The sequence below is a fragment of the Uloborus diversus genome, chromosome 7, assembly GCF_026930045.1.
Source record: "Uloborus diversus isolate 005 chromosome 7, Udiv.v.3.1, whole genome shotgun sequence".
NCBI classification, from domain to species: Eukaryota; Metazoa; Arthropoda; class Arachnida; order Araneae; family Uloboridae; genus Uloborus; species Uloborus diversus.
In genome coordinates, this window is record NC_072737.1 from 98,512,096 (window position 1) to 98,538,624 (window position 26,529).

At 33.9% G+C, this 26,529-nt stretch overlaps 2 protein-coding genes across 2 annotated transcripts in view; one reads left to right on the forward strand and one right to left on the reverse strand.

The window, feature by feature from the left end:
• The window catches only part of LOC129225715 (uncharacterized protein C1orf112 homolog), a 140,481-nt gene extending 125,332 nt beyond the window's left edge, over positions 1–15,149 (reverse strand). Inside the window, exon 1 of the mRNA XM_054860204.1 lies at positions 14,941–15,149. Coding sequence (XP_054716179.1) covers positions 14,941–14,979 — 39 coding nt within the window. The 5' untranslated portion in view covers positions 14,980–15,149. The remainder of the gene's footprint in view (positions 1–14,940) is intronic.
• A 199-nt stretch (positions 15,150–15,348) lies between these two features.
• Positions 15,349–26,529, forward strand: part of LOC129225832 (NADH-quinone oxidoreductase subunit B-like) — a 29,992-nt gene continuing 18,811 nt past the window's right edge. The window contains exon 1 of the mRNA XM_054860349.1: positions 15,349–15,412. Coding sequence (XP_054716324.1) covers positions 15,397–15,412 — 16 coding nt within the window. The 5' untranslated portion in view covers positions 15,349–15,396. The remainder of the gene's footprint in view (positions 15,413–26,529) is intronic.

Below are 26,529 nucleotides of genomic sequence, written 5' to 3' on the forward strand. Positions count from 1 at the left end.
ATTAGTTTTTTATCACACCTTCAATCAATCCACCAACAAATACAATGATGAGTTAAATACAAAATTACAACAGTAAAAAATGCTTTAAAAGAAATGGTGTACTGTATAGATTTAGAAAATAGGTAACAAAAGAGTAACATGCTGCCCATTTGAACAATTAATAATCTAAAAAACCTGTTAAGAAGTAAAATTGAAGCACTCTTTACTTAGGAATTTCAAAGACTCATCTAATCCATTTCAAGGACTCGAGAACAATTTAAACTATTTTGGACACTTCATTTTCCCTTTCCAGTCTCTGAAATTTAGTACTAGATTGTACAGTTTTACAGTATTGTTCTAACTTTGTAAGGAACAACCACTTTAAGTTTAAAAGAAAAAAAAAATTGCAGATTGCTCATTTCAATAACATCTTTCTCCAAATACAAGCAGTGCAGAAAACGAAAAGGAATAGTGTTTTTTTCTTTTCTTCGGGCTGAACAGATTAACAAGGGTAGAAGTGACCGACTTGTCACATATAGGACATTTTCCACAAAAAATATAGGACAAATATAGGACACATTATACGAATACTTTTGTTATGAAAAAAGAAATAATACATATCATATACTATTTAGTTATTCTTATCAATGTTTTTGTTTCAAAAAAAAAAAAAACCTCAAACAAAATTATAACTTACATCTCAAATGACTTTCCTGTAGTTGAAAGAATAATTTTTGAAAAAAGTGTACTTTATAGACTAAATAACTGAACAAAATTTGAACAAAGCTGATTTTTATTTTTCTTCCTCACTCATGACCCAAGTACAAATTCCACTATTATTTGATTTTATATCTAAACTGAACCTTTCACCACTTCTATTAAGAACAAACAGAGCTTGAGGAGGATCCTCCTGACGTTTTCTTTACACTTGAATGTTTTAGCATGCTGCCTCAAATGGTTGCAAAATGACAAACAGTTGCAAAAATGGCAAAAAGCGGTAAAATCATCTTTTCCTTTAGTGCACATGCACCAAAAGTTGTACAATTAATGTCCTCCTGGTTCAACCACTCCACACAAAATTGTGTTAAGCGATGCGATTTCGCCATTATAATTCAACTTAATGCAACAAACTACGTTTTAACGTCATAAGGAACTAACATTCGATGATCCCAAAATTTTACAAAAAGAAAAAATTGCAAAAAGAATATTAGAAAATTCCAATTAGAAAATGCACTGAACACAAAAATATACCAACGATTTGATTTGATTTATGGTAACACACATTGGGGTATATAGCTATTCTCAGCGGAGAAGATTTTACCTCTAATAATCCACAACCTTTTTCCATATTTTATTTCCAGGACAATACACATGAAAGATGTAAATTATATAGGAATAAAAGAACACTCATGGCTACAGACGGGAATCGAACTTGCGCTTCTCTGCTTACAAAGCAAGTTGGCGAAACCACACACACATTGCTATAGCCAATGAGAGAAGATGCCTGTTGCAGGATTTAATCAGTTGCGTTTTTTAATTTGAAATTCGTTCGGGCACGTACTTTCAGCGAAAAATCCGATGTCAGAAAGTTTATTTACTGTTCTTTTTAAAAGATATATAGGGTAAAAGAAGGGAATATAGAAAATATAAGACATTTTTGATAAATATAGGAAATATAGGACAATTTTGATGGTTTTTTGAAAATATAGGGAATATAGGATATATAGGACTACTTCGACCCCTGGATTAACAATATGCATTAAAAGCAAGATAAAAAGCAAGCAATACAAAAGAATTTCCAAAATACGGCACTGCATTCGTTATTAAATAAACAGCAAGATATGAAACATTTGAGTCAGAACAATTTATCTCAAGTAATATGTTACAGAAACGTCAGAACTATGATTTTTACATTTTTGATGCAGGATGAGGCAAGGAACTAAATTAAACGGGGGCCTTCAACAAAGCGGGTGTCCTAAGCTATAGCTTGTTTAGTGTGATGACAAATCTGTTTTTTTTTTTAAAATCTATGTTTCAGTTTCTAATTTGTTGAAATAATCGTTGATTATTCTAAATATTGACGATGAATACATAGCTCGTTAAGTCGATGTTTTCACTTATATACTGGCAGTAAGTAGTCATCGTTTTCAATACTTTCAGCACCCCAGTGACCACTTTACTACATGTGATACATTGTACGATTTCCGCCCCCCTCCCCCCCCAGGAAAGGAAAGTCGCTATTGTCTTCAGTTTCGCTTCTGAACTATTCAAAAAAGAAAAAAAATCATGATTTTTTCTTTTAAAAATTTGGATGGTGTATTGTTACTATGTATAAAGTCACCCCAAGACTGGGGGGGCATTGCCCCCCTTCGCCCCCCCCCATAAATCCGCCCATGCAAAGGGATCATCGATTTTTAAAGTGGTGAAGGATTATTTTGAAGAAAAAGAAATTCCATTGACAAATATAAGTGCTTGCGCAGCAGATGGTGCCCCTGCCATGGCGGGTCGTCATATGGGGTTTCTTGCACACCTTAAAAAAGAAGTGCCAGAAGTGATTACCATCCATTGTGTCATTCATCGTCAACACTTGACTGCAAAAAAATTGAGTGGTGCTTTACATGAAACCTTACAATTAGTCATTACTGCTATTAACAAGATCAAAGCTAATTCTCTCAATGATCGCTTGTTTCGAGAGCTTTTCCATGAAAATGATGAAAAATTCCGAACACTTGCTTTTACATACATCTGTGAGATGGCTTTCCAAAGGAAACTGTTTGCGCCGTTTGTTTGAATTATTCGACTCTGTACTCTGTAGCTGAGTTTCTCGATTTGCATGATCCTGCTTTAAGTGAGAATTTGAAACAGCGCAAATTAGAACTTGCGTATCTCACAGATATTTTTGAAAAAATGAACGAAGTCAACATTAAGCTTCAAGGAAACAAGATGAAACTCATCAAGGCCAATCAGCATTCATTGCCAAATTTGAAATCCACAAAGCAAATATTGGGCGTAAAGAATTTATCCTGTTCCTGATTCTAAAAGAAAGTTTAATCGAGGATGATGAATTTCCTGAAGAAAAAATTTAATTTTTATTGATCACCTTGATCAGTTAAAAAAGAACATGGAATCAAGGTTTGCAGATTTGATCAACTTACAAATTCCTAACTGTATTTTAGACCCATTTAGTTTTGAAGATGTGGATGAACTGGAAATCTCTTTGCAGACAGAGTTTATGGATTTGAAGTTTGATTCTGAATCAAAAATTACTTTCACGCAATACGGTTACGAACTTGCCTGGGTGAAGCTTATGGGTACTTACCCACAACTTTGGAAAAAAGTTGAACAGCTCTTCATCTCATTCCCCTCAACATGTTTAGTTGAACGAGGATTTAGCTCTGTAGTGCAGCTTCTCACGAAGCAAAGAAATATATTGGACATCTGCCTCAAAGGGGAACTCAGATTAAATCTCACTAATATAAAGCCAGACATCAAAGCTCTAACGGAGTTCCATCAAGCACAAGGCAGCCATTAAAAAGGTAAAAAAGAACAAATTTTAACAGTTAAAATTTTTAATTTTTTCCGGATTTCAATTTAAAAAAAAAGCATGTTACATTTTTGCTAAGTATGTAAATGACGTTGGTTAAAGCACTTTAAATTACGTTTTTTTCTTTTTTTAGGGGGAGAAGAGGTTAAGAATAAAAAATCCAGTTTTAAAGCTAATTATTGCTTTATCATGCACTTTTTGAAGCTTTAAACTAATATTAGGCGTTCAGTAACATTAATCTTCACTAAAATCAGCGCCATCTAATTTGTGTTTTTAAGGGAAGAACGTGTGGGGGGAGGGGGGGGGCGATAGGTGGAATTAAACTTCCAAAAGGGGCGATGGGCCAAAAAAGGTTGGGAACCACTGAGCTAAGGCATTAATGAAGGCTTCCTCTTTGCCTGTATGGTTGTTTATTTTACGTAGCATTGAAAGCATAAAAAGAAATTTCAAGCTAGGTAAAATAAACAACCTAACAGACACAGAAGCAATCTTAGGAAGTTCATCCTGTGGTTAATAAGTAGGATTCAATACTTCGACGTTGAGGAAAAAAGATGCACAAATATGCGGCAGTGTATAATCGCACCTCATTAATTTTACTTTTTTTTTTTAAACAGATAATTGATGGAAAATGCGTAGGGAATTAGAGTACTTAATTTTGTAAAGCAAAAAAAAAAAAAAATTTTTTTCTTCATAAAATCAATTTTCCCTGATTTTTTGTTATTTTTTCAAAATTCCCTGATATTTCCCTGATTAATAAAGTTCCCTGATCTCCCTGATCTGTCGCCACCCTGTTTTAATCAATTAGTATTTTTTTTTCACACACTATTCAATCAAATAAATAAATAAATAAATAAAATTGGATCCAAAATATTTGAAAATAACAGGAATATACAAAATATTAGATATATCGGCATATTGTCAGTACTAAATATAGTACAAAATAGCAATATCACTACTAATTAGCAATATAGAAAATATGCTTAATAGCTGTTGCTGTTCACACAAAAACTAGCACATGCTCTTGGTTCATTCTCTAGTGGCAGTTACAATCAGTAACCGAAATGGGCATGTTTGAATAGAGTAACAGGTCAGTCGGTTCGAACACACCCCATGTCTTTGCGAAAAGCACTGGGTGATCTGTATAATACGAGAATTTGATTGGTTGCCAGCGATTCAATATGGCTGCCTAAACGGAGATGACATGGAATTAAAATTAGCGATCGTTGTTGAAAATTATTTTCAGGAGGAGAGGAGAAAAATTAGGTTAAAACAAAAATTTAGGAGTTTTAAGGGCCCTTAGAAGAAAAAATTAAATTTCAGGAGTTTTTCAGGAGGCGTACGAACCCTGATCACCCTAAAATCAGTCAGACTCCGATTCCGCAGCCCTGGTACTGGAGCAGTTTTTTCTCTAAATTAACACTGAGACGCCTAATAAGCCAAACTTCACTATAAGAGTGAGGTTTCTATGAGTTGGCCATATATTAAACAACAATGACGTAATTGTAAACCCCAATGCCCCCCCCCTCTGCAATTCTTTGAAGAAAACTTTGTTTGTAGAATAGGTTTGTTACAAATCCAGTGGCAGACAAAACTGCCAGCCCGTAGGCCTACAGGCCAGTGCTACCTCCCATTCGTGCCTTTTTTTCTATTTGTGCCTTCGTTTTTTTTTTTCTTGAGCTCAAACCTGTGCACCCTTTGGTAGTCAAGGTTGTGTTTCTTGGGAGATCAGTTCACTCCAGAACAAATCCAATTAACGAAATCCAATTCAAAAAACTTTTTTTGAGCTAAAATTGCCAACCTCTATTTTTTTAGACTTACTAATAGTATTATGCTGTAAAAGTTTTAGCTTCTTACTCATATTTTAAGAGGGTGCTCTACGACCCCTTAATTTAACATTAGCTGTCGTATAGAAAATGCCACAAGTTTAGAAATATTTAATTTCCCTAGCTATTAAATAATTATTTTATTGCAATGTATATGCATATTATTAATGTTTATTTGTATGGTAACCAGCTTTTCGACAAATGTCCAAGTGGTTGGTTTGCTTCCAAGGTATGGAGTGCATAGGAGCTGGCTAAATCAACGTGCTAGGTGTATGAAACTGTTACTCAAGTCAATTTGCGAAAAGAGCAGTATCAGGTTCATTGATGTATGGAGTCATTGTAAACGGGATTGCTAGGGATGGTCTGCATCTGAGTTCTACAGGGGTTAAGATGGTTAGTAGATCAATTTTAGGAGCTCCAGAGTCAAAAAACTAAATTTGAATGGGGGGCATGGTTCAAGCATCAGGTATCGAGAGGATGATAATTTTTTGTGTATTAAAAATGAATGAAATGATGGAGAGGAGGGCTCAGTAGATCCAAGCACTGTGACCAGAGCTCTATTGTACTAAACTCAAAACAGAAGACCTAAAACAGACCAGTAGCCGAAGCAAAGATCAGCAGGCATTTAATGAGAATATCATAGATCTCCCAAGGATGAAGCAAGTGGCGGCCAAGGTGTTCAAACCTGTAGGCAGAAAAGACCATCGCAATCACACAGAATATGTTCAGCAGCTTCCTAATGAAAGCGACAGCCTCTACAAATTGGGTCATCAGTGATGCCCATTATAGTAAGATGCCGGTTCAAGGTACAATGACCAGTAAGGAGGCCGATAGCCCTTCTGACGCTGTTACGGTTCAGACTTAAGAGCTCCTTTGCCCTAATACTAGGTCAACCTATATTAAGTTCTTTTGCCTGCCACTGTCCATCAAGGTTGCGCCAGTTATAGTAGTTTTCTACCAAAAATATCAAAAACAGCAGTCCTAATATGATTTTTTGAAATCCCAATTGCTGGCTCAGGGCCAACAAAAGGGATATCAGAGCCTTTCCAAGCAAGATAGTCGGCTTTCTTCTTTCCCTGCACTCCAGAGTGTCCAGGTACCCAGCAAAGAGTAACCTTAAAGTAAGACAAAACAACGTTAGATGAAGCACAAATTTGCAAATTACAGCAGACACGTGTTTCGGCGTTCCCTGTAACGCCGAAACACGTGTCTGCTGTAATTTGCAAATTTGTGCTTCATCTAACGTTGTTTTGTCTTACTTTACTGTTCAGCACAAAGGTATTTATTTATCTTAAAGGGTAACCTTGTTCAGTTTTGCAAGATTGCAGAGCAAATTATAGCAATCCCAAACTATGTGGGTATAACTAGAAATGGAAATAAAATGTCCAACAAGAGTAGTCATTTTAGCAATTGTGAATTAGGAAATTTCCAGGGTTTGCTGATATAGATTGGTCGATATACAGGGTATCCGAAAAGTCCTTGACACGTTTTAAAAATTCATGGAAAAACCAACAAATTGTTGTATGAATTTGCGGTTTGCACCATAATACTTCACAGGTTCAAGAGTTTTTATGACACTGAAAAAAAAAACGAAAAGGGGAAAAAAAAAAGAAGATAAAATGGATTTCGCAGCCAGGGTGTTAGTATATGCTATGCTTGTAATTCTTCCTTTAGTAATTTTCATTCTTTTCTCGTTTTCCCATGTCAACAAAAACGATTTGAAAGTTACTTTTCAACTTTTGTTAGTACTAAAATTTGGCCCATGTGGTTCTCCAGAGATACTAAAGAAGCTCCAAATTATAAGCAAGCCGCTTTTTGCCAGTTTAAAGAAACTGGTCTGAGTGCGGATAGGCTCCAGTATTTAAAGGTTAAGCGAAAATTTTAAGCAATTGGTATGGATTCAGAAAAGGGAATTGGAGCAAAGGGTAGCAGATAACATTGATGGGAATCCTAAAAGGGTTTTTGTTTACGCTAATTCTGGGAAAGATTGAAAGAGTCAAATTGGGTCATTGGTTGATGAGCATGGAAATTTAATCCAAATCGATAGGGATATTGCTAATGTTCTAAATAACTTTATTTCCAGTGTGTTTAACAACAACTGTATTTCAACAGTTGACGCTAGCTAGACACAAGCTATAATGCAGCTTGAGGATTTTGTGCTTTCCAGGGAGGAGGTTCTATTTCATTTGAAAAAAATTAAAGCAACAAAAGCTCTGGAACCAGATAATATTTATCCAAAAATTTTATTTAAATGTGCAGAGGGATTAATGGATGTTATTTTAAATATTTTCAATGCTTCTTGTAACTCAGGGACAGTGCCAGAGGACTGGAAGCTGGCTAAAATAACGCCGCTCTTCAAAAAAGGGTCTAAAGGTAATGCTGGGAATTATAGACCTGTAAGTCTGACTTCAGTGGCTTGTAAGATTTTTGAAACTTTGATCAAAATTAAGATTATGAATTTCTTAGAGACTAATAATCTGTTGACTAGTTTGAGGTATGGTTTCAGAAATTGTAAATCATGTGCTACTTATTTATTGCATTTCTACGACAAGGTTATCTCAGCTTTAGATAACAAAAAGTGTGTGGATATTGTTTATTGATTTTCAAAAAGCTTTTGACATGGTACCACATGTTGCTCTTCTCAGAAATTAGCTGATATGGGAATAGGAGAAAAAAATTTACTTTGGGCTAGAAATTGGCCCACTGGAAGGAAGCAAAGAGTAATTGTGAGGGGAAATCATTCTAAATGGAGCGATGTTTTAAGCGGGGTTCCTCAGGGATCACTATTAGGTCCTCTTTTGTTTATTATTTTATGAATGACATCAATGAAAATATTTCTGGAAGTATGAATTATTTTGCTGATGATGTAAAAGTTATGGTGATCGTAGAAAATGAAGAACAAGTAAAACAGCTTCAAGAGGATTTAGATCATATTACTAAGTGGGCCTATCAATGGGGTATGGCAGTTAATGTAGGGGTTCAGTCATTAGTCAGGCAGAAAATGTTATTACCTGGGTATCTTAATAAATCAGGACTTCAAATTTAGTCAACAGTGCAGCATTGCAAGTAACAAAGCCAACAAAATGCTTGAGTTTATCAATAGATCTTTTTCAAAGCTAAGGAGGTTCTTCTGCCTTTATATAAGAGTTATTAAGACCTCATTAGGAGTATGCTGTTTAATTTGGTGGTCTTATCTGAAGAAAGATATTTCTGCATTGGTAAGGGTGCAAAGAAGGGTAATTAGACTAGTAAGAGGACTTTCAGATTTAGACTATGATACCAGACTTAATAGACCTAATACGTATAGCCTGGAGCAAAGGAGAGTTAGAGGGGATATGATTCAGGTATTTAAATTTATTAAAATGAAGTGGCTGGATAGCTTTAAGAGGGCTACTGATCTTCATTGGGGACTAATAAATTGACTAGGACCAGCCTAGCTGGGCACAGAGCCTGTTGCTGGTCACCACATTTGTATTTGTATGTGCAGTATTTTTTTAACCCTCCTCCCCATACGTATGAAGTTTGGAAGGAATGTTGAGCACAATCTTTCAGTTCAAATAGGGAGCTAAAATTTTTCTAGTATATTCCTATCCAAAAGTCTAAAAGTATTGAGGGGTGGCCCGTAATCTAGGAGAAACTTTTTTTTCCCGCAGGTATTTTTGAACCACCCTAATGTGCACCCCAAGTAAGATTTAGCCAAAATTTGACACCCGATTAGTCTAGTCAATGAACAAATTATAGTGTGCATGGAATATACGATAATTTTTGACTTCAGGATATTGTTAGCAGCAGTTAATGAGTAAATATACTAAAAGTTCTCCCCCCTCGGAGGTGAGCTAAAGGTGGTAGGGAGTGGGAAGCAAATTTTGGGATTTTTAAATAAATGTCAGAAACAGTGGGAAAAATGCATTCAAAATACAAATTCAAGCTGAATAAACTTTCTGTAAAACTGTTTATACACATATTTGTCAAATTTCGAATAATTTTCCGTGTATATATTATAAAAAATAAATGACTTTTGGAGAAATTCTCTCTATTTGTCAAAATTTTGCTCCTAGTGCCTTCCAGGATCAATATTCATGAAAATTGTCAATGACAAAGTTGTAGGGCTTTAAATTTCCTACGATTTGATATGCTACTCTAATACATTTTATTCAAACAATCAAAAGTTATAGTATTTCAAACACGCACCTTCATGACAAAAAATAGAACACTCGCCATTCACAAACATCAAACTGACTCGAAAGGATTGCACACTTCCTTTTTCCTCAGTGAATTTGACAATCCTGATTGACAATGAAGAAGTATTTGTGAATGATTACTAAACAAATGATATCATGCTCCAGGGGGAGGAGGGGGTCATGAAATTGTGACAAGGAGGAAGGAAAAAGTAAGACGTGTGACATCAAGCATTTTTTATTATGAATATGTTTATGAAAAGTAGCTTGTAAGACGTACTTTGTGACAAAAGCGGAGGGGGGTTAAAAATATTGAAAAAAAAGTGACATCATTTATGGACAGCCCTTTACAAAGGAATCGGACGAAGATTTGCTGAATTACGTATTTGCAGTATAAATTAGTGGACTGAGGGAGTGCAGAAAGTCAGCACTATGTACTGTTTAAGGAAATTGATAACGACATTGATTTAGTTAAATTAGAGTTTGTTGTTGCTGAGGATATCTAGTCAACAAAATTGTTTGGTGACTGTATAAATCGACCATGTGGACATCAATGTTAATTGGAACGACGGTCAAAAGAGAAATTCTTCTGCCCAATTTTCATAAAAACAGTCAGCTGAAAAATCCACTAATGATGAAGCTGTTGAAAAACGAGACAAATACGCTCCGAGCTTTAGGTGAAGCTCCGTTGATATTGCAGAGACAGCTATCATCAGATTGCAGAATTCTCCAGTAGCTATTATTTGAGAGGAAGTCCTCATAGTAGTTTTCTTGGTAGCCAAATCCCCAACTGATCACAACATTCTGCTGGAAAAATCTGGAAGAGGAACTTAAGATCTGCGCAGCGTATCTCAGGAGAAAGGGGGTTTGTCAAAATGTACCAGAAATCTAAAATCATATCAACAGTTCTTCTTCTCCTGAATCTATTGAGGCTGCTAGGGTCATATGTATCTCCCATTGTATGGTGCTCCGGTCACAAAAAAGTCCCTCAACAAGTTTCGCTACAATCATTTATCTAAATAAGCTGCAAACATAAAGACTGATCTCTAACTCTTCTATACCACCAGGTGCAACTGTAGCTAGGAACTTAATGGTGAAGTACTGGATTCGGGTTTGGGAAAGGAGGAATGACCAACTCGTGCCGAAACTCTTGGAGCTGGATACGTTGCACCTGATGGAATCTTAAAATGATTTTGACCGATGCACAAAAGGATGTGACACAGGAAGGTCACTTGCAGAAAATCATCGTTAAACTACTCTGTCCAATGCTTGCATGTCAAGGGCAGTTGTAACAGTGGAATCAAAATATTTATTCAGGACGAAGGGGACGACAATGATATCAATACATTACCAATTTCATAGAACAACTTTTCCACTGCTGGTGGACATGAATGAGCTTCGACCCTTCTGCCTCAGAATAAAACCAAAATGTCACTTTAAAAAATGATATTTTCATTTTCTAGTTTCTCTCAGTCCATATTCCATATACATCCTTTCACAATATGCTTAGCAATAATGTAATAAAAACTATAATTACTAAAAGGCAGTCCATGTTACATGATTGCAGCATGTAACAGATCCCTTTAGTGCCTGTTTGGCGCAGACACTGAGACAAAAAAAAAAAGAGAACGGGGGTTAATTTTTCCTCCCAAAATTATTGGTTCATGCAATGATGTTCCTGATATGCAAGGGAAAATAACGATCTGTATCTGCATCCATATCGGTTAATTTTTTTTGACGGATCTTAAACGGATCTTTTCTATTCTAAAAATTCTTAAATATTTGAATAAAAGACTCGTAAATTCCATTTAAATTAAGTTTTATTCCCTATCTAAATTATAAGGCATCATTTCAGAAGCCAACGGCCCTCTGAGACACGTTTTTTTAAAAATTATTTTTACTTTAATATTAGTTTTTGTTATTGATTTAGATTTATGTTATTCTTCATTTTGGTTTTTCTCGGCATCTATAAAAGAAACAAGACAAAATTCTCTATTTACTGTAAGGTAAAGGTGTTCCCGGTTCTGTTATTCCGTCAGTCAGAGTAATTTGGATGGAACAGCTCAGAGCTGTATTTATGCTGAAATAAAATGCCAAAAATTATTTCTAGCCTATCCAGTAACAGCTTTACTCTTAACCCCGTATCCTACATCTACTGAGCAAGCTAGAAATTATTTTTCACATTCTATTTAAGCATTAATGCAGCGCTGATCAGTTCCTTCCCTCAATTTTAACGGAGATTTCTTTAAAGAGTAAATCATAGTCTTTATTACATTTTTGCCGTAGATGACATTTTTTGAAGAAACAGTGTTATTATTATGACGGGAATACCTTCCGTAATAAATTCGCAACTCCAACGAACTATAGGGGGCACTGAAGTCACTGTCTAATGGCGGAATTGAAAACTAAAACAAACGCACATGGTAACGAAGAAAATGCTAAAAGTGTTGTGATTTTTGTTCGTACGTATGATTGTTTCGCTTTATTCTTTTTAAATTAATTTTCAAAGTCTTGTTGATATTCTGACCCACGTAGAAAGAAATGAGAATTCAAGAAGCATTACTAAACGTCAAACATTAATGCAAAGTACGTAGTTCGTAGTTCTAAGCAGCCATTTTCACGATGTTGAATTCGATATTTATCAATTCTTGATAAAACTAAATAATAATTGTGGCCTGACAAGAATAACAATTAATGGTAGAAAATTTAATATGACATTACAAATTATTACCAAAAGAAGATGATACTTCTTTGCTTTGCTTTGGCTAGCGCTTGTTTTCCATTTGTAGCTGAGTTATTTCTCTTGAATTCCCGAATCGGTTAATTTAAAAATTTTCTGTTTCGATTTTTCTAATTTCTGAGTTACGATTTAATTGTGTCATGTTATGCAAATCATCAACAAAATTCTCACGGATATATGGTGGTAGTTTTCTTTTCAGTTGATTGACAATTATTTCTTTTTACTTATCGAATTCTGTAAACTTACTACCATTTTATTCCACTCATGATAAAAATTGAAAATGGTTTAACTAAAAACGCGAAATCTCGCCAAGGCTACTTTGCTCGCACAATGCCAAAATTATAACCCTAAACAAATTTGGCGATACCTTTCAGCTGAGAATAAAAGGAATAAAGTAAATTCTTTCACGGTTATTCATTTTGTTCTACGATAATATATTCAAGAAAATATTTTGCATACTGTCCATTCCAACTAAATGCTGCTGTAAAATATGGTAAGTTTAATTAATTTAGGATTAAAAAAGCTCCCATATTCTACAAATTCATACAAAACAATAAAATTTTTTACCTTGTAGAACGTTATCCAAGTTTGTTAATCCAGAATTTTCGCTTTCACCTATTATTAAGGAAATAATGAAAACTAACATTATTTTGAGGAGCTCGAGAACACTACTAAGGGATGAATTAATTTCTGTAGCTGAAAGCAAACTAAGACACATCGATTGCGTTAATAAATACTCAGAACAAACTGCCTGTGTTTACGTCAACAGACACACATGGAACGCAACGTGGCAAAGTTTTAGTTGCATTCGCAGTTTTATAAATCACCGCAAGGTAGCGTATTCAAGCGCTGGAGTTCCGAATTTTATTTTCGGATAGTTGAATTGCATCATTTCAGAAGCCAACAGCCCTCTGAGACATGTTTTTTTAAAATAATTTTTACTTTAATATTAGTTTTTGTTATTGACTTAGATTTATGTTATTCTTCATTTTGGTTTTTCTCGGCATCTATAAAAGAAACGAGACAAAATTATCTATTTACTGTAAAATAAAGGTGTTCCCGGTTCTGTTATTCCGTCAGTCAGAGTAATTTGGATGGAACAGCTCAGAGCTGTATTTATGCTGAAATAAAATGCCAAAAATTATTTCTAGCCTATCCAGTAACAGTTTTACTCTTAACCCCATATCCTACATCTACTGAGCAAGCTAGAAATTAAAATTATTTTTCACATTCTATTTAAGCATTAATGCAGCGCTGATCAGTTCCTTCCCTCAATTTTAACGGAGATTTCTTTAAAGAGTAAATCATAGTCTTTATTACATTTTCGCCGTAGGTGACATTTTTTGAAGAAACAGTGTTATTATTATGACTGGAATACCTTCCGTAATAAATTTTATTTTCAGATAGTTGAATTGGGCAAAAAAAAATTGAGATTCGTATCTGCGGATCTTGACACTAATGATCTGGATCCGTATCTGCGGATCTACTTTTTAATGATCCGGCTCATCACTTTTATAGAACGTATATCTAAAAAACCAATGGAAATGCAATATTATATGTATGAAAACAATTTCACTATAAATTTCGTCAACTTTTACTTTTATTCGGAACACATTTTCTCTACCGTTTCAATCAGGATCGTCAAATTCACTAAGGAAAGAGGAAGTGGGCGATCCTTTTGAGGCAGTTTGATGTTAGTGAATGGCAAACGTTCCATTTCTTGTCAGAAGGTGCGTGCTTGAAACACTATAACTTTTGATTGGTTGAAAAAATGTAACAAAGTAGCACATCAAATTGTAGGAAATTTAAAGCTCTACAACTTTGCTAGAGAAAATTTTTATGAGTACTGTTCATGGGAGGCACTAGGAGCAAAAGTTTGACAAAAAGAGAAAATTTCTCCGAAAATCATTGATTTTTTATAAACGTATAACCAGAAAATTATTAGAAATTTGACAAATATGTGGATAAACAGTTTTATAGAAAGTTCATTTTGCTTGAATTTTTATTTTGAATGCATTTTTTCCACTGTTTCTGACATTTGTTTAACAAAATTCACCCCCCCCCCCCCAGGGTCGGGGACTTTTAGTATGTTTACTTACTAACTACCCCTAACAATATTCTGAAGTCAAAAATTATCGCATATTCCATGCACGCTACACCCCTCTTTTGAGCACTCATTGACTGGACTATGATATGCTCAAGTGAAGGAGCTAATAAACACTGATGCTGCAAACAGATTTCAGAGCTCAGGGTCACTGCAGGAACCTTATTAACAACCCTTATACTTTGGAAAGGCGACAAAACTAGGTGGAAAGAAGGAATATAAATGTTTATATTTCAAAGAAAACTAGCGTAAGGATGACTAAAAAGGTGGATCCCAAATTGGTTTACAAAGATGCACAATAAATATGCTATAAATCAGTGGCACACAACCATTTTCTATCCGAGGACAGCATTTCATATAAAGATGAATCTTGCGGCGACAACACAAAACATTTTAATTCATTTATTTTTTCCTAGATAACAAGAGGAAACATGGAAAAGGCAGGAAAATTACAAACCAAGAATCGTTGTAATCACATTTAACAACCGGCCAGCATGTGGGCCTCATATGGTCCGCATGTCATAGGTTGGCAACATCATAATAGAAAATAAATAAAAACAGGAAAAGGATACAAGAAATTGTTGTAACTTGAGGCTACTGTCGGATTCCATTCTCGCTACATTTAACGATGCAATGAAAATGAAACAAAAAATTAAATGTACTAATAAAAAAACACGTTTTCATGAGATAACTTCGATCTTTTTCATTTTTCAATGGCAAAATATAGTTTTCAAAAAATAAAAGGACAAGACCCCGATTTCTCGTAAAGAGAAAACAAAACAAAGCAGCCGCCGAAACATTGTAGCCACCATGCTTTAAGTAAATAGTTGCATTTTGACCTTAAGGCCAAATTAGATCAGATATACTTCAAGAAATGTGTATGAATGAAAGAGTCAAAAAATACTTTCATAGAAAAAAAACCTCTATCAACTAGGAAAAATTAAGCAAAAAAAATTTTTTTTTTTGACAAATATTCAGTTCCCAACGTTTAACTGCGAAACTTCAACTATAACTTTGCAAGGGCAAGTATGATGGCGACGAAAAGTATGTTGTTTATTATATAATTCACTTTGACATAAGTTTACGAAACTGTTAAACATTTTAAAATCACAAATTCTTCTTTTAGCTCACGATTCTTTCAAATTCTCTCGCATTTGTTTGGCGTTCATAAGATGTGTAAATTGTTTTCACTTTGTAAAGAGTCACTTTTTTCAGACTGTTTAGCTTAATGTATAATCGTTTGCTTTTAATCTTCATGTTGTTTCTGAGCTCTATGATTTTAAAAGAACATCTTAAATACTTATTGTAGTTTGCGATTTTCGCTATTTGATGTTGGTTTTCTCACAAATTGTGTTCACTCAAAGGTAAAAGTTTACTCATTGCATCAACATTTCCTGATCCGGATTGTAATCGATAGTTAGTTTTTCTGTACCGAAATACCAATGTGAAATAGTCGATTCCTGGTCAATGACAACTTGTTCCGTAGTTCCTTTTAGTTTATGGAGCTCAGTCTGAGTCATTATTACAAATACAGTTAACATAGTTAATCTTCAGAAATAATGGAAGTACAAATTGAACAAAATAACCTATAAAATGATAAAGGGTACACAAACAAACTACTCTGGGTAGTTCTTAGTATTTTGAATTCAAGAGAATAAAATATAAACACCATTCCGCATCACCCGTCACCAATGCGGGAAAGCTTAACCTATGGCTAATACTGCCATGCTAAGCACAAAAGTGGTACCTGCACTTTTCATCAAAAGATTGCTGGTAAAATACTGTCCATGGTTTTGGAGGGTTAATGACCTCCTGTATTCGCCCCTGACTTGATAACGTTTGTCTTTTTTTCAGGTATTAGGGAAGGGTAATTAATTTGTTCAGGCACTAGAGCATTTTTTAAAGAATTTTCACTAGGCAACACAAGTTTAACATCCTTCCCAATAATTTTCTCTTTTCTTAACAAACGTGTGTATAATTATCGCCTCAAAGCAATGGCAGGATTTATTAGTGTCATTCCTCTTATTAGATGTCTAACTGTTGCTCTGAGTTGACCAAATATTTTATATATGGTTGTGTATATATAGAGAGAAAGAAAGAGAGATCTCTCGCGAAATCAAAAAAATAGGTGTGAGGAACTGGCAGCCCCTTCATTATTTCAGACGAATGTATCCTAAATACAGAGAAAGATAACAGTGTTTCAGCTTTTGGTTTGAGAGGAAGCCATTAATAGATCTAAATATTGTACATGAAACTAGCTGAAAGTGCAATATTAACATGTAAAGAAAGAAGGGTGGTCTGGAAATTGGATCCTACAAATTTTCGAATTTGTAGTGTTAAAAATGCATTTTAGAGGATCTTTGGTAATGTTAGTGAAGGAGAGGTTCGGTGGTGCTCCCCTGTCTATTTTTCGAAGTTATTGCTCTAAGAATACAGTTTTAGATGATCTCTGATGATGTTAGAGGAAGTAGAGATCTGAGGTCGTATCCTAGAAAGTTTTCTTAACTTGTAATCTTAGAAATGCATTCTGTCTTTTATAATATTATGGGGTCGGAGGGCATCCCCTCCCCCTACCTGTTTCTCAAAATTGAAACCTTAAAAATGTGATATTATCCCCAATTATGTTAAGAAGAGGGAGATTTGGAGGATCTCCGTTGAAGTTTTTTGCAATTTTAGTGCTAAAAATGCAGTTAAATATTGCTCTATTTTCATGATATAATGTGGACGGATTCGAGTCATGCAGATTGATTGGTAATACATTGTAAGAAACAAAAAACATACTCTTTTACTATTGTTGTTGTGATGTGATCAGATAGGATTTATTTACTGTTGTTGCTAACAAGCATTTATGCCTAACAAAGCTCAGTATACGGCGCTCCCCTCTCATATCTTGGCGCCCCGCTCTTCGGAATGCCCTCTGTTCCCTTATGTTAAACAGGACCTTGCCTTGACAGATGACGGAAAGAAGATATCCCGACCAGCTGTCAAACTTCACACCCCAGTCCCGAGCATTTTACTACGATTTTCGTCTGATGTCCCAACGAGGGCGGCAAAGTGGCCGAAATGTCTATCTACCTATCTGTGGCCAGTTTTTTCCTTTGTCACTGGACACAGCAGATAGCAAGAATTAAGCTGAAAGAACACTTTCTTGTTTTATTAAATGGTCTCCCATGGGGAGAAAGAGGGAAGGGGGGTCACCGTTTTAAGTCCACATTTTTTTTTGTAGAGTCAAAATTTTATTTTGCCTTTACTTTTATTTATTTTTTATTTATTTATTTTTCGATTTAGCAAAGTGGAACTGAATTTGGCGCCTCTTGAACATGGCGCACGCATGCAGTGCATGCCTTGGGAACTGATGTGATATACCCAACCGTTGGCAAATTTTTCCTGTTGGCGCCAAGAAAGCGTCGCCAAGAAAACAATGTATGACGACATATGTCATACATCATTCTTAGTGATGCTTTTTTAGTGCCAACAAGAAAAAATCAGATTAAAAAAACATGTTCAAAGCACTTCAGAACACAATTTATATAAAAACAACATAAAACCACAGCAAAAAAATATCAAGAATATACGCTTCAAAAATACCAGAAACTAGAAAGTTTTTGTACACGAAGAACAATTACTAGAAAGTATTTAAAATGCTTAAATTGACAAATTACTATAACAGCTCACTAATGAAATATGTACCAATAGAAATAAAAGCTCTTTTCCAACATGCATTTCATCGAACAAAAACTTTTCTCATACTCTGCTAAGAAGTTCAAAGCGATTCAAATTGCAATGTTTAAAGCGGAAAACATCCCCAAAATCAATAACTATTTCAGCCAAAAAAGCGCTTAGTTACTCAAATTTCGATGTATGAAAAGTAGAAATATCTCAACAGAACATCCTAAGCATAAACAATACAAAAATACAATAATTTATTTGCTATCCAGACATGCTTTCAAAATACCTATTATATTTTACATAAAATAAAACCTTTATATTTTTATAAAATGCTGGAGTCAACTTATTTTCAGAAATTCAGTACCTAAAAGGAGGCACGTTAATAGAATATGTCTAAATAATTCGTGGCATCAATAAGAATTAACTTAGAACAAAATAACCATACTATTTTTGTAAAATTAATTTACATACTGTAAAAATAGAGTTAAAAACTACGAGAACCCTTCAAGGATTTGTAAAAACAAAGAATTTCGGAAGTGAGAGTTTTTTTTTTTTTGAATTCTAAAATGAAGAACTTACCTTTTTATGGCACCAGGGGCCAATCCAGGATTTTTTTCTCGCTACATATTTTTGTGAATTTTTTTTATCAGCATTGCTTTTGTGAAATTTTAGACGCATTCTAATTTTGTAAAAGAAGTAGTGGAACAAGTGAAATTTTAGTTCGAAAAGTGTAAATGTCATCTAGTATTATTTTTAACAGTTTTTTTTGGTGGTGGGGGGGGGGGGGCTAAAACCTAAGAAGTACGAAAAATACCATCGTAATTTCAGCTTCATGGTTTATGTACTGTGTACAATATAGGAAATTATGAGAAAAACGGTTCCTCAAAACAGATGTTTAAAGATTGCGATAACATTGCATAAATACACTTTGGTGAGAAATAGTTAAAAATTAGTTAAAATATTACAAAAAGGTTTCTATTTAAGCGATTGTTCATAAAAACCTGCTTATAATTTTATTTTATGAGTATATTTTGTTTTAAATAGAGAAACAAATTTTATATTTTAAAACGCGAATTTTTGTGAAATTTTCGATGTTTTTGTGAAGCTACTGATTTTATTACTTGATTTTTGTGAAAGTACCGATTTCAAAACAAGATTTTTGTGAAGGTACCGAAAACCGGTAGCAAAATCAGCCTGTATTAAGCACTGGGTATAAATCCTCATACTCAGTCTAAAACAAAACATCATATGACAATGGCTCGTATCAGATACACACTACGTTGGAGTTAACTTTTAATTAACGTTCAAGTTTGAAGAAACTGGCATTTTCTAATGTTTTTACTTCAAAACACAACTACTGAATTTAAACTAACAACAAAATAAGCTTTCCTGTAAGATATATTGCACAAAACAACATGTATCTCTCCTGCGTGAAACTGAGTAGACAACCCAAGTAAACAAGTTTGAACAGATCTAAGATTGCCTTCCGGTTGCCTAACACAGGTTAGTTTCGCCAGGGATGCCATGCTTAAAAAATTATCGCCTCATTGGCGAGAAAAATATTTCAATTTTGTGCAAAAAATCGAATGTCACCAAATGGGGGGGGGGGGTATATCACATCTGTACCCATGCCTTGCATGCCCGCTTACAGCGGGCCTGATCACGTGGTATTTTAATTTTATTGTTATTTGAAATGCACTTATAATTTTGCCCAAATGGGTGGGGGGGGGGGGGAAGAGAATGAGCTAATGAAAATTTTAAATCATCAATCTTATTCAACAAATACCAGTTAAAGGTACTGTAGTGGTCTAGTGCGATGCTATAAGTATGAACAATTTCATTTTATATATTTTATTCTCGATATCATAGATTCATTGCTATCAAGTTTCTTAAGATTTGAAATAAACAGAAACATGTTATGCAAGATTTTTAATGTCTTTTACCAGTCATATTTAAAAACTAAAACTAACATCTTAAAAACAGAAAACAATGTTTAATATATTGCTCATGCTCAAAAAAAGTAACACAACACAAAACACATATTTTGCGATTCATTAAAAAATATATACCGTATTATCTCGCATAATCCGGCACGCTTTAAAAAAGCAAGGTTGACCAGCATGCCGTGAAATTCTAATTTTTTGGCCTGCCGGATAACTCGAGGTTTGTTTTGCAATAAAACAAAAGTACATTTCCCCATGGGGTTCCAATCAGAAAGCAAACCACCATTTTAAGGAAAAAAATTAATAAAACCCGAAAGTAACCTTTTTTCAAATTGTGTATTGCATAAATATGTGCTATTTTTTATGGTCGGTCATTATTAACGGAGTTAAACATATGCCAAGTAATCAGGGCCAGATTTGAAAGTGTGGAGGCCCCGAGGCAACGAAGGAGTGGAAGCCCCTAATCAAGGTTCGAAAAGATCATCATATTTTCGAAAATATCCGATACTTGGATATATATCCAAATATTTTTATATATATGTATATATCCGATAATTTCGATTTAAAAAATTTCCATTGAAGTCATTTTGTCAAATAATTTTTAAATTTTTGAGCTCAAGAAACGAGAAGTTGTAAGGATGACCTGCAAAGTTAACCATTTTTCGGATTTTCTTTTTACTTACTTTGTTTTTCTTTAACTCATAGGTACAAATTACAAATTAAATGAATTTAAAAAAAATCTTGCCACTGAAATGCTCGATCAAATAAAAAATTGATAGTAAATGGATACTTGCAATCAGGACTTTCTGATATATCGATAATATTATTATTTTTGTGCAAGCGTTCTTTAGAAATACAAAAGAAAAAAAAATGTCTGGGAGAAAAAACGTAAAATTTACTGACCCATGAAAGTTAGGATATTTTGTAAAAATTTTACTGTGGGGGACCCCTTTGTTGTGGAGGCCCCAGGACAGTAGCCCAGCCTGCCCTCCCCTAAATCCGGCCCTGCAAAAAACCAATTAAGAAGCAATCATTGTTACTGTGATTTGTTCATAGTTTTTTAAAATAAATTATTTTAGGTTGTTTTTAGAGAGAAGTTTAATTTTTATTTATTGAATAGCTATAATAAATTCTTTAGCACTAGTTTAGGGGTGGTAACTTACTGCTCAAATGTTTGCTTAGTTTTAACTTAATTTTTATAAAATTTTTCAAAGTTAAACAATATTTTTCTTGTTAAAATAATAAATGACATTGTTAGTAAATATTTTTGCAAAATTAAACTGTTTATTAGTACTAATAAGATGTGTATATAACTTATATTCACTCTTAAGCTGAACATATTTTTTTATAGTATTATTATTTTTTTCCTAACCTCGATTTTTCCGGCATGCTGGAAAAGACCAGGCAAGTGTTATCAGGGCCCAATACAGGCTGATTTTGCTACCGTTTTTCGGTACCTTCACAAAAATCTTGTTTTGAAATCGGTACTTTCACAAAAATCAAGTTATAAAATCAGTAGCTTCACAAAAACATCGGAAATTTCACAAAAATTCGCATATTAAAATATAAAATTTGTTTCTCTGTTTAAAACAAAATATACTCATAAAATAATATTATAAGCAGGTTTATATGAACAATCGCTTAAATAGAATCTTTTTTGTAGAATTTTAACTAATTTTTAGCTTTTTCTCACCAACGTGTATTTATGCAATGTTATCACAATCTTTAAACATCTGTTTTGAGGAACCGTTTTTCTCATAATTTCCTATATTGTACACAGCATATAGACCATTAAGCTGAAATTGCGATGGTATTTTTTGTACTTCTTAGGTTTTTAGCTCCCCCCCTCCCCCCCCCCCAAAAAAACAAACCTGTTAAAAATAATACTAGATGACATTTACCCCTTTTTGAACTAAAATTTCACTTGTTCCACTACTTCTTTTACAAAAATTAGGATGCGTCTAAAATTTCACAAAACAATGGTGATAAAAAAAACTTTCACAAAAATAGAATGATGCAATACTTTCACAAAAATAGGTAGCGAGAAAAAAATCCTGGATTGGCCCCTGGTTATTGAAAATCTGGTGACCCCCGAATTTTGCGGCATGCCTGATAATGAGGGGTAATACCGTAACAGTTTGAGATTTTGCGTACAACAGGAAAAACATCACGAAGGTCCCTATGGTTTGCAAAATAATTTACTAATGCTTTAAAACTGAACTTTTTCCTCATTTTGCACTGTACTAAGAGGTTTATTTATTTATTTATTTTTTCGTCTCTTCTGTAAAATTTTATGCTTTTTGGTTGTGTCACCTTTTTTGCGTGTGACAGGGGTCAAAGTAGTCCTATATATCCTATATTTCCTATATTTTCAAAAAAAGCATCAAAATCATCCTATATTTCCTATATTTTTCAAAAATGTCCTATATTTCCTATATTCCCGTTTTATACCATATATATCTTTTAAAAAGAATTGTAAATAAACATTCTGACATCGGATTTTTCGCTGAAAGTACGTGCCCAAACGAATTTCAAATTAAAAAACTCAAATGACTAAATTCTGCAACAGGCATCTTCTCTCATTAGCTACAGCAATGTGACGTCACTCTATAGTGGGTGGAGTTTCGAGAACTAGTGCTGGTTTTAGTATAGATGGTATAGTTGGTTTTAGAATTTTGTATTTGGGAGGGGGGGGGGGGACAACAGCCGTTTGTTTTGTTTTCCATCATGGTTTTCGTTTTCGTTGGTATATTTTTGTGTTCGGTGCATTATCTGATCGGAATGTTCTAATTTTCTTTTTGCAATCTTTTCTTTTTGTGGAATTTTGGGATCGTGGAATGGTTAGTTCCTTATGATGTTAAAACGTAGTTTGTTGTAATAAGTGGAATTATAATGGCGAAATCGCATCTCTTAACAGCATTTCGTGTGGAGTTGTTGAACCAGGAGGACATCAATTCTCCAAATTTTGATGCATGGTGCACTAAAGGAAAAGATGATTTTACCGCTTTTTGCTATTTTTGCAGCTTTTCAGTGCCCATAATCAATAGTGGATTTTCGCAATTGAGGCAGCATGCTAAAACATTGAAGCATAAAGAAAACTCTGAAAAACGTCAGAAGGATCCTTCCCAAGCTCTGTTTGTTCTTAATACAAATGGTACAAAGGGGGGAGGGGTGGTAAAGGGTTCAGTTTAGATCTAAAATCTAAGAGCAGTGGAATTAGTACTTGGGTCATGAGTGAAGAAGAAAAAATAAAAATTATCTTTGTTCAAATTTTGGTTAGTTATTTAATCTGTAAAGTACACTTTTTTCAAAAATTATTCTTTCAACTACAGGAAAGTCATTATTGATGTAAGGTATTTTGTTTGAAGTTTTTTTTAAACAAAATCATTTATAAGAATAACTGAATAATATATGACATGTATTATTTCTTTTTTCATAGAAAAAATATTCATATAATGTGTCCTATATTTGTCCTATTTTTTTTTTTTTTTTTTTGAAAATGTCCTATACGTGACAAGTCGGTCACTTCTACCCCTGGTGTGAGTAATATTCTGATGATACTTTTTTTCATTATTAATAAAAATTTGAAACATAGTTGCATTGCAGTTTTAAAAAGTGGCTACTTACTTTCAAAAGTGGCCACTAATAACAGAGTCTACCGGCCACTGGCTACTAACCAAATTTCCCAGTTTTCAGCTTTAATTTCCATTTATTTCATTCATTACTCTACATTCTTGATTTTTATTGTAAAGTCCTTGATCTTGGAAAGTCCTTGATTTTTACTCTGAAATTAGTGTACACATTCAGGTTAAGTAAAAGATTGTAATGAATCAATTTTTAGCATGCATAGTGTATTTAAAAGATCAAGCACTAGGGTTTGAAACAGCAATGTAAATTTACGCTTTGTGTTAGGTACTTACATTTATTTATTAGGATTGCAATAAATAATTGTATGGAACAGGGGCGGCATTTCAGCATTTCATTTTTTTGGGAGGGGGGGGGGTTGAGTTTCTTAAAATATGAATTATCACAGTATGGAACCAAAACACATATTGGCTAACAGCAAGTAATCATGATATGGGTTTAGAATTAATAAAAATAAGTGTTCGAAAATAATTTAAATTTTTATGACAAAATTTGTAGTTTGTTTTAGAATCTGTTATCATACCAAGTGTTTTGGTACTACAGTTTTCACCTTTTAATAAAGTTTTGATGCTTGATTTTAAAATTAAAGAAGAACAGGAAATCTTGTTACTAATCCAGCAATGCCCAGTGTCATGCTTTTTTTTCAGCTAAGTAATTTTCCCCTTTTTGTGCTTCAAAAATAATTTTTTAACCTCCTGAAGCACAAAAATGATTTTTCTCTACAAGCTGAACTGATTGGAATAGTTGAAAAATAATTGAAATAACAAAGTTATGTATGAAAACATACCTTTCACATCTTGCTATTTAAAATCGCCCAGGTAACTTTAAAAATTGTGATGATCTTCATTTTTCATCATTGAATAGTCTATTCTAGGCTAGTCTCTAAACAATTCTTCTTGCCTCATGCTATAAATTTTATTCATAATTGAAATAATTTGAAATAATTCTTTTTTTTTTTTTCAACATCCAACCCAGATAATATAGAGCGAAAAATACAGGAAAATATTTATCATCAAATCTTGTGTTAATTTCATTAGGAAACTGAATCTATTACAGTGAAACCTCCCAATAGCGGACAGTCAAGGGACTAGAAGTTTTGTCCGTTATTGGGAGGTGTCCGCTATTAGGAGGAACTACTTAATTTACCTTTTTCAAAATGGGCTGTTGTTCCCTTTTTAGAACACAATCGAAACAATTGCGAAAGGTTTACTACATTTTACGTCAAGTGTAATTAATCTGTTTTTTCTTAATAAAGGTATACTGACAGCACACACTTGTCTTAAAAAGCATTTAATCAATTAAAGTAAACAGTTTGACATCTCTTTTTTGCATTACCAACGGCGGCGATTCAGCGGAGCAACCCCCCCCCCCCCCACACACACACTTTTTATGGTTAATTTATTTATTTTATCTCGAGTATCACTATTGCATGATGCATGATTGACAGTTGGCAATATGACCTTGAATATGGGCAAATCTTTTTCATGTCTAAGAATTAAATAACCCAATGAAACCACGCCGCCATAAAGCCGACTACTACCCGCGCCGGTCTGCTCAATTGCATCTCCTGAGAGCCCCAGTTAGAAAAAAGCGCCCAATTTCCTCTTTTTTATCGTAACTTTTAAATAGTTATTGTGTACAAAATTCATTAAAATGAATTTTGTACACAAACGTACGTTAATTGTTAAACTGACGTTAATTGTTAGACTGACATCAGTTTTCACTTATCTGCTTCAATACTCTCAAAACTAGCCGTTACAAAATTATGACTTTTATTTTCTTTTTCATTTTTTGCTGCCCTCAAAAAGTACCCTGCCTTTTAGTTCTTTTTTTTTCTGCCCCCAACTTTTAAGCCCCAATCGCTGCCTCTGCCCATTACCACCCTTTTAATTCCAAGAAACAGTGATAAAGAAATGACGACGAGGGGGGGGGGGGATATCAGTTGTGGAGGATGAAAAGCTTTGTAATGCAAGCAGTTACTAAGATATTCTGTGAAAAGAAAAAAAACCGGAAGTGCTACGATCGCAAGGGAAATTTTTTGTGAAATAACTGTCCGTTATTCGGAGTGTCCATTATTCAGAGTGAATTACATGGAATGGCCTATATTGAGGGACTGGGACTTGCAAAAATGTCCGTTAATTAGAGGTGTCCGTTATTCGGGAGTGTCCGTTAAGGGAGGTTTCACTGTATTTTGTACTATATGTTAAATCAAGGTTTGATCATCATGTGCTTTTTCGTCACCTCTTCTAAATTAATTTGAATATTCTTTGCATCTTTTTAAAATTCTCTGGAGTAAGAATTTTTTTCAAATAATCCACACTTGGTTGAAATATACATCCACGTTAAATTTATTAATATAGTTGGCTCTCTGCTTAACAACTTTCAAGGGACCACAAAAAATCGTCCTTAAGTAGAAAGCGTCTTTAAATAGAATGCTTTTAACACTATAGTGGACCATCTGGTACCGTGAAAAGCTGTCTTTAAATAGAGTAAGTTGTTAAATAGAGCGTCGTTAAACAGAGAGCCTACTGTAGTTTCAATTGTAGCTTAAGCTAAAGCTTGAACAGTCCAAAAATTAATGTTAGCTGATTGAAGATGTTTTGATAAAGTAAAGCATTGTTCAAAAACTCTCCTCAATACAAATAAAACAAATAAAAATTCATATGAAGACATGTTAAAGTACATTAGCTTCTTCATTAATTGGAAGAGTTGTTTTCCAAAATCACTGCTTTGAAATTATCGAGAAAGATTTTTATGGTTTAAAAGACCATCTTGTGTTGTCTCTGTAAGACCCTCTTGAGTCACCTTGAGATTGTATTCTTAAAGAGCCAACAGAAAAGATATTTGTTGATGTGAGATTTTTTTTCAAAATTAGTGTATATTTTTAAGATGTATCAATGAAAG